General features: G+C 35.2%; 1 protein-coding gene across 1 annotated transcript; it reads right to left on the bottom strand.

Moving 5' to 3' along the window:
• Nucleotides 1–312: 312 nt before the first annotated feature.
• On the bottom strand, nucleotides 313–9,439 carry LOC133189588 (uncharacterized). The gene is made up of 4 exons (XM_061324971.1): nucleotides 9,287–9,439; nucleotides 4,020–4,108; nucleotides 3,289–3,383; nucleotides 313–565 (listed from the first exon to the last, which is right to left on the bottom strand). Exons 1-4 carry the CDS (start codon nucleotides 9,418–9,420, stop codon nucleotides 536–538), a joined length of 348 nt encoding a protein of 115 aa, XP_061180955.1. The 5' UTR covers nucleotides 9,421–9,439; the 3' UTR covers nucleotides 313–535.
• Between the last annotated feature and the right edge of the window lie 6 nt (nucleotides 9,440–9,445).

Genomic DNA, 9,445 nt, shown 5'->3' on the forward strand with positions numbered 1-9,445 from the left:
TTTTATCTGAATAGTTAATTTATAATGTAGAAAATTGTAAAACACGCTTCTAACGAAGTTCCAGGGATGGACGATTTTGCTTCGTTATAAGTGTAATTTGTCATATCCGTTAAGTTTACAATATATTTCAAAGTAACAGGGAATGAAAATTATTTTGTTGTAATTCGTTATAAGTGTGTTAGCTATAAGCGTGTTTTACTGTATAATGCATCAAATATTAGTGCAAAGGCACAAATACATAACTGTAACGTATCATTTTCTTTCTATTAAGTTAACAGTAAAAAGATGTAGAAACCAGAAAATAATGTTGTTGTACCTGGTTCATTGTGACCTTAATATTTTTTAAGTAATATAGTTCAAACTTTAAAATTTTGATAAAATGGATTATTGAAGATGTGTAAGTATTGTCTCATTAGAGCACACATATGAAATAAAAAAAAAAAAAAAAAACTTGCTCAACATCAGCATTTATGAGAATCTTTTAAGTTTAAACTTCATGAAAATGTTCATCATCTCTTTATTTCATCTGTCTCATTCATAAGTCTAAGTGCTCCACACAGTCTGACTGAAAAAAAAAAAAACATTCACTGAATTTTATACATGTACATATGTTTACAAATACCCATCAGAATTGATTCATAGTCACTAAAATATATTTAAGGAGTCACTGTCTAGTTTGTTGGTATGCTAGGGCATAAACAACAGATGGAAACATGGAATAATTTACATAATGGGTAAAGCCCCTCCTGCATAAATTATCCCATGTTTCCAACTGCTGTTAATATCCCTGGCATACCCAACAAACTAGAAAGTGATTCCTTACATTTAAATTAGGGCAAGATTATATGTGAAAAAATATACATCAAACATGCTGTCTAATAGATATGAAATACAAGAGGCATTCCATGTTTATTTCCACAATCCCCGCCCACTGACGCCAGATACAATGACAGCCATGGTAAACTGACATGCACATTAGGTGCTTGACCTTTCACTTGGCAATATTTGCATTCAGATGTAAACATCTAGAAATGAATGTACAAGAGGCCCAAAGGTCTTAATAGTCACCTGAGTATAATATAAACACTGAAAGGATCCAAAGAAGTATAAAATAAAACAAACACTGATAGATGAAGATATAATGCCCAAAAGGAATGGTCAGGGATCAACAAATTAGTCTAGTGCTCATAACAAATTATATTAAGCAGATCTATTTCCTTGCCTGTATTTGCCAGTACTAATACACCCCCATTTGTCACTATCATCATAGAGATTTAAACAAATCAGTATTGCTTAAGCACATTACATTAGCTTTTCTTGGTCTTTGAAGAACATTTAATATACAAAGATAAGGTGTTTTTGTCTCATTTTTATTTATCTTTTATTTACATCTACCTGACCATAAAAAAAACTATGAAAGAACATTTTTGTATTATATATTAAAAATTCTTGTATAATTCTTTTATTCAATTCACCAATCAATTACATTATTTACAGTGATTAACAATAAGTCTGTGAGCAAATGCTCACTCGTAATACCCCTGCTCTGATGTGAATATACACTCTCATGTTGACATCAAATTCATACAAAAATGAATCCCACCATTTGGCACGCCTAAACAAAGAGTGTGCTAAAATTTCAAGCATCTGCTCTGAGCAGTTGCTGAGAAAACTGCGATGAAAATTTGTTACAGACAGACGTGATGGATAAACAGGAAGTTGACACCATATGGCATGCCTAAACAAAGAGTGTGCTAAAATTTCAAGAATCTACTGAGCAGTTGCTGAGAAAACTGACAAAAATTTGTAATGGACAGACGCACGGATAAACAGGAAGTTGACATCGGATTCATACAAAATGGAATCAATGAATCCCACAGTATGACATGCCTAAACAAAGAGTGTGCTAAAATTTCAAGGATCTGTGACGAGTAGTTGCTGAGAAAACTGTGACGAAAATTTGTTACGGACAGACACACGGATGAACATGAAGTTGACATCAGATTGGAACAAGAGGCCCATGGGCCACAATGCTTACCTGAGTAACTTTGGCCTTGCTGTTTTTCAGCTGATTTCTCCCTCCCCCCCCCCCCTTGTAGTACTTATAGTGGCCCTGCCCTACCCCCAGGGGTCATGATTTGAACAATTAGAATTTACACTATCCCAGGATGCTTCCACATAAGTTTCAGCTTTTCTGGCCCAGTGGTTCTTGAGAAGAAGATTTTTAAAGATTTTTTCTGCATATTTCAATGTAAAACTTGGGATTCCCTATTGTGGCCCCACCCTACTCCCAGTGGTCATGATTTGAACAATTTAGAATCTACACTACCCCAGAATGCTTCCACATAAGTTTCAGCTTTTCTGGCCTAGTGGTTCTTGAGAGGAAGATTTATAAAGATTTTTACTACATATTTCAATGTAAAACTTGGATTCCCTACTGTGGCCCCGCCCTACCCCTGGGGGTCATGATTTGAAAAGTTTAGAATCTACACTACCCCAGGATGCTTTCACATAATTTTCAGCTTTTCTGGCCCAGTGGTTCTTGAGAAGAAGATTTTTTAATGACCCCACCCAATTTTTGTATTTTCTTGATTATCTCCCCTTTGAAGGGGACTTGGCCCTTCATTTTAAGAATTTAAACTCCCCTTCACCCAAGGATGCTTTGTACAAAGTTTGGTTAAAATTGGCCCAGTGGTTCTTGAGAAGAAGTTGAAAATGTGAAAAGTTTACAGACGGACGGATGGACAATGGGTGATCAGAAAAGCTCACTTGAGCTTTCAGCTCAGGTGAGCTAAAAATGAATCCCACCATATGGCATGCCTAAACAAAGAGTGTGCTAAAATTTCAATCATCTGTGATGAGTAGCTGCTTCATAATTTTTGTTCCCTTTTACCCATAGATGCCATGTGCCATTTGGTTGAAATTGTTCAGTGGTTCTAGAGAAGAAGCTGAAAATGCTCAAATGGAGGGACAAAAACTGACAGAATAGGTCACCTGAATGACTCAGGTGACCTAAAAATTATACATAATCAAAAAATAAAACAAATTGCCAACTTAAATCTAAGTGAAATATTTGCCATATTGCCATATATATTGAAAGTATTAAAATGAAAATACATTGAAGTTTTGTTTTGTTTTTTTTCAAATAGAAAATGCATATAAACATTGAAAAACTAGCGTACATGTACATGTATGCTGATTTTAAAGGACTGCATTACATTTATAAACTTTCAATATCTATTTTATTTATAATTTCTTTGTGTTGAATATCACTACATATGTACTTACTTCATTTGTTAAAGAATTGATACACTTGCAGAATCCTTTTCCTGGAATGGGTCGCCACTGTTCATAACGGACAATTAGATTATCAATCTCACAACCTAATAGGAAAAAAAGTACTAAAGTCTAGGTTTTTTTTTTCTATAATAACAATAAATAACACATTTCCAAAAATACTGTTCTGGATTCTTCTGACAATTACCTTATTTTTGGCTTTTGTTTTTATTAAAATGATTTTTACATTTATTGTGAAGCATGTACAGGTTTGTATCACCTGTCCTTCAGACTACTCTTTCCAGGATAAAAATAAGCTTCAGATCAGTGATGTTTAAGATTATTCTCCAACTGATTATTATTATTTTTATTAACGTTAATTAAACCTTATAAACATTAACACATATGTTGAAATATTATACATTTTCTATATCCAAAACAAGATTTTTTTCTGTCTGAGAGAGAGAGATGAAGTTGTACATGGAGTAAATCAGTTATAAGCCCTCTGTTAACTTACATAAAATTTTTCTTTAATGATCATGACTTTTGAAAAGACATCTAGATTATATTTGAAATGTGGGCAATTTCAGAATGACCTTTTGTGCAAAGTTTGACAGAAATGGCCTTTTACATGTAAATTGATCTTTTCTTTTTTAAAAGGAATGTCATTATCCCAGTGAGAGTTACCTCTCTTACATGAGGGTCTATCCACCTTAAATCTTAATCTATATGATAATACAAACCTAAAGTACACCTGCATAAATTTTGATGATCACTAGGACAAACTGTCTCCTCTACTGAATGCATGCATCTCTCATCCATTGGGCAGTCACTAAAACAAATAGAACATACTGATCATATCAAGAATTTAAACTGAAAACTTAACAATCCCACAAATTATAAAATGGTGTAAGAACACAAGTATTGGTGGAATAATTATTGATTAACTCAATAAAATTCTTACTTTGAATTTTCCATAAGAATAAAGAACTAAGGAAACAGAAAATGGCACAAGCTAATATATGTAGGCCATAGTGAGTTAACATGTTCTTGCTCAGACAAGCATACCAGTAACATGGTTTTGTATTACAAAGAAGAGAAAAGAAGCTAGAAGGGAAACTGAAACCACATACCTTCAATGTGAATTTGGAATGGAAGAGAAACTGAATGGAAGAGAGTAAACATCATCTCAAGCTATAACTCTCTCCAGAATGGGAGAGGATCCTACACTTTGGGCTGTGGCTTGTAACAATGGGTATACATGTGGAAGATTTCTAAATATTAATAAAAAGTAGAAATTAATTGTTGAATTAATTGTTAATGGAGAGAGCAAGAACAAAGTAAGGTGGTCATAAATCAGACCCATTTTAGGTGAAGACTGATTATAATGTAGCTCAGTGCACCATTGTCATCATTGGAGCTCTAGTACAATACCAAATGAAAAAGATAAGAATATGACAAGCTACTACTGTGCTAAAAATTAAAACTACACAAAAAACTTTAAGAAACATAGGGATACTATGTTTAATGTCCTTTATTTCCCACCAGCATTCTGTAAGAATTGTTCCAAGTCATCTTAATTTTTAATAAGTAAAACTCTGTCATAGAATATGATGTATTTTGATGGGGTGATGTAAGGTTTGAAAAAATTTTAAGAACTGAAAGTAACAACCTTTCACTTTGAAAGCCAGACTGACACTAAAATACCTGATGTTTGCAGGATGACACTAAAATACCCCTAACAGTGTGAAGTATTTACTTCCACCTTAAAGAGAGCATAAGAAGTCCTAAAAGAACTACACAGACTTATAAAGAGAGCATAAGAAGTCCTATAAGTACTACACAGAGGATATGATAAGATCAGATCTGACAAGTAAGCCAAGATTTATAAAGAGCAAAAAGATGCGAATCAGAGTTGCACCACTTAAGGAGGTAGATGGCCTAACATATTTAGATAGTGAATTAAAGGCAAACATCTTGAATAGACAATTCTCATCATGAGTCTTCAATGGCAACGAAGATGTGAATATCATCCCAAGCAAACATCAAAGTCATCCTACCACGAATAACATCACAGTGACAGAAAATGGGGTTCGTAAACTGTTAGACAACCTTATTTAATAACATCCATATGGCAGCTGGACAAGACGAAACACAAACTTGTCTTTTTAACGAGCAAGCAGTCCACCTAGCTCCTATCTTAACAACACTCTTCCAGGCCTCATCATGCAAGGGAAGTTGCCATCAAACTGGAAAGAAGCTAATATAGTACCAATCCTTAACAAAGGGAAAAAGTCTTAAGCAGCTAAGTTGCTAACTACTGGCTGTTTTAGTTACATGTACGGTCCTTGAGCACTTAATATGCAGCAGCACATTTCGAAACTCCTAGAGATGCATGAATTACTGATGCTCAACATGGATTCTGGAAAAACAGATCATGCTAGTCCTAGTTGATCCTGACAGTTCAGGACCTAACCAAAATATGGATCTCAGTGACTGGACAGACCTTATACTTTGAGATTTTTCCAAAGCATTTGATCCCCTTGAGAGACTTCACTATTATGAGTTCAGAGGGTCTAACTGGACTGGGCCAAGAACTTCCTTAAAGGCAGGATCCAGGGAGTGTAAGTAGATGAGAAGAGCTCCAGCAATGCCACTGTCCAGTCAGGAATGCCTTAAGGGAGCATGTTCAGACCACTGATGTTCTTCCTCTTTATCAACGATCTACCAGAATATGTCCATCATTCCAATGTTTGACTGCTGACTAATGATTGTGTCCTCTGCCAAGATCTACTCAAATAATATAACTTATCTTCAAAAAGACTGAATAGTTTACTACAGTAGGAAACAGACTGGCAGACGGAGTTCCACAACAGCAAATGCCAACAACTGTGAGTTAAAAAAAACCCCTAAGTCTGACATCAGCTCTTTCAACATCCACTGCCTTAGGTTAGAAGTAAATGTAGTGGACTCTGCAAATATGTTGGGGTTAGCATCCACAAGAGCCTCAGTTGGAATGAACACATAGAAACCATCACAAAGAAAGCCAGTTCCACCTATATGCTTTTATACAATGCAACTTACAGCCTGCATAAGAAGTTGCAAAGCAACATGCTGTACTATGCTAGTAAGACCTTCAGTGGTATGCACGTACTGTTTGGGACCCGCATAACCTGCATACAGCTCACAACATCCAGAAGCTAGGGCAGCTCAAAACTGCTCACAAACTAGCTGTTTAACATCAGTTCTAGAAACTCTCCAGTGGACATCTTTGGAGGAACTATGAGCCAGATGCAAAGCTGTAATGATATACAGGAAAGTGCACTGCCTCTGGCTATTCCATCAAGCTAAATTCAATGATGTCTGCAGCCAAAGGACATATCTACTGATTCTTGGTACCATATTTAAAGACTCTAGTTTATAAACAGTCCTTCTTCCCAAACAGTATCTCAAACAGTTTACAGCAGATAGGATACTGGCCTGCAGACTATGTTAATCAACCCATCAGCTGTAACAACCAGTTTTTAATCTACACTTCTGGATACTGTGCTAAATGTGACAATACTCATGTCCAGCTTACAAAATACAGTTAAAAATAACAGAAATATGACCTCTCTAGACTTTCCATGCAATTCTGCAATGCCTCTACACTTTACAAAGTTAGAAATCGTTACTTCCATCTATTTCAGTTTCAGTGCTAGGTATCGAGGACATTTTGGTTTACTGCATGTTTTATATGGCAAGTACAAATCAGCAGATATTTGAAGGGAGTTATTCAATCATTTACAAAGCTAGATCTCACCTGAAACTAGTAGAAAAAGGGTAGAAATTGATTTTTTGAATAAAATCAAGTGTGAACGGAGGCACCCCTGGAATTCGAGATGGCAACTGTCGAACCTTTTGTCTTTTTATACACAGAGTCAGAAACATGAAATAAAATGCTAATTTAGCCTGATTTTTATTTTAATGAGTGTATTCAGACAGACATAGAAAAACACACAATATACAAAACACGCCATCCTGAAAACAAGTGCCTCTGTCTGTGCCAACTGTAGTAAAATAGGGGACTTTACTTAAATGTTGCATACCTGTATTAGGTGACAACAAAACACCCAGGTTTACATGTTGGAGAAATACAAGTACATACAATACATATAAGAATAGGTAAAGAACATGGTGAAAGGGTTGACTGGTAGGACACGACTGACTGGTAAGCGTGCTGACACGGGTGGGTGACTATGAGGTCAGGGTGAAAGGACATAGTGAATATATACATGTATAATATATATATATATGGTAGACAGACATCTTGGCCCAATGACACCTTGGCCCGTCACACTTGACATCTCAGCCCTGACAGGTCGGCCCAAGATTGGTAACACGTCGGCCCATATAAAAGACACCTCGGCCCAAACAAAATTTTACGATGGAAAAATATGAACAGATTAACCCAGCGTTTGAATTGATGTTATCATTGGTGTTATTATTCTTTCTGACGATTAAAAATTTTTTAAAAATAATAAAAAATGGGGGTTTTTGATACATATAATCGTTTTATTTTTCCAAGTGAACTTGATTAGATCAATCTTTCAATTACAACTATTTCTTGTGGAAAATGTAAAAAAAAAAATTCTGCTGTATCACGGTTGCGCGCGTTAATCTTGTATTAGCCAAAAAAAAGAGGAAAAGACGTGTTAAGTACCACATTTTACCATATTGGCTCATACATAGGAGATTGGTCATGTACTTGCTTTGATACAAGTAGCCTGGGAAAAAAAATGGACTCAAACTAGTTATAAGCGACGATAACAAATTTAGGAAGGGAAATGTTTTTCTTAAGAAATAAATGAGAAAATATTCGATGGATCTAAATGTATTTAATTACTGTCTCCCGATTTAGTCTGCTCATAATTAACCCCCTGTTGTCACCAATAAAACAAACACTTGACACTCTAAAGGATGCGCCGCGGCATTTTGTTTGTTTATCAATTAGCACTTTAATTAATAGCATTGTCTTCTCATTCTTTGAATATCATCAATGTGTTCATGGAAGATCTTTTAAAAAAAATCTTGATAGTTTATTCATATACTTTTTTCAATAAACATTTTAATTCAAGTCCAAAAATTGGAAATATATATTTCATGGTAAAATTTTGCTTGGGCTGAGGTGTCTTATGTATGGGCCGAGCTGTCTTAAATCTTGGGCCAACCCGTCTGAGCCAAGATGTCATTGGACCGAAATGTCAATGGGCCGAGGTGTCTGACATTCATATATATATATATATATATGTTTATTCACCAGTCAAGGGTCCTCAGGGGGCATATACAATTATTTCAGAATGATTACATATTAATAATATTTAAGTATATTGTAATATTTACATTAGATAGAATGTTCTATCGTTAAAATGATATTGTCCTACGGACCCGGTTTAACGATAGAATTCGTTCCGTGTATTCGCAATGTAGCAAAATAAACACGGGCGATAACTCGAACTCTGTGCATTTTCTATGAAGAATCCAGAGAGTTCCGAATGTCAACATGGCGTTAAATTTGAAGCGAGGAAAAAACGTTGAGAAAATGAGTTGAATTTTCGTATATATATGGATTAATTTTTAGGTTAAAAGGCATATACAATCTCAAAAAGGTTTGTTATGATTAATTTGGTAGTTATTTTCAGTGCAACTCATTTTGTATTCTTCAGAATCATTTCGGAGTGGATCCACTCCGATTTGCTACATTGCAAGTATATGGGACGTATTCTAACTGTGGTGAGGGCCTGTCCCGAGACACAGTTAGAATATTCTAACTATATTTACATATGCATTTTTACTACCACAGGAGTTCGCAATTTTATCAATAAAGTCAATAGAAATCACTCGATTGACCAAGCCATGAGCTATGCGTTAGCGAGTGATTTCTATTGACTTTACTGATAAAATTGCGAACTCCTGCGTTTACTACACTACTATAAGTTACAGTGTATGTAGATTTCGTGGTGGGAGATACCTTTTTACGGTGCACCCGCCAGGATAGAGTCCAATATACCCTCCATCTTCTGTCCATCCACAGTTACAGAAGCTAAAAGTAAGCATAATTAATAAAAGATACAGAAAATTTTTGCCTTTTCGTTTCTTGCACATATTGTTCCGGTGTAATAGATTCTTG

This window comes from Saccostrea echinata, unplaced genomic scaffold (assembly GCF_033153115.1).
Source record: "Saccostrea echinata isolate AGI-Se365-2 ecotype Australia unplaced genomic scaffold, CSIRO_AGI_Sech_v1 ptg000019l, whole genome shotgun sequence".
In the NCBI taxonomy this organism is placed as follows: domain Eukaryota; kingdom Metazoa; phylum Mollusca; class Bivalvia; order Ostreida; family Ostreidae; genus Saccostrea; species Saccostrea echinata.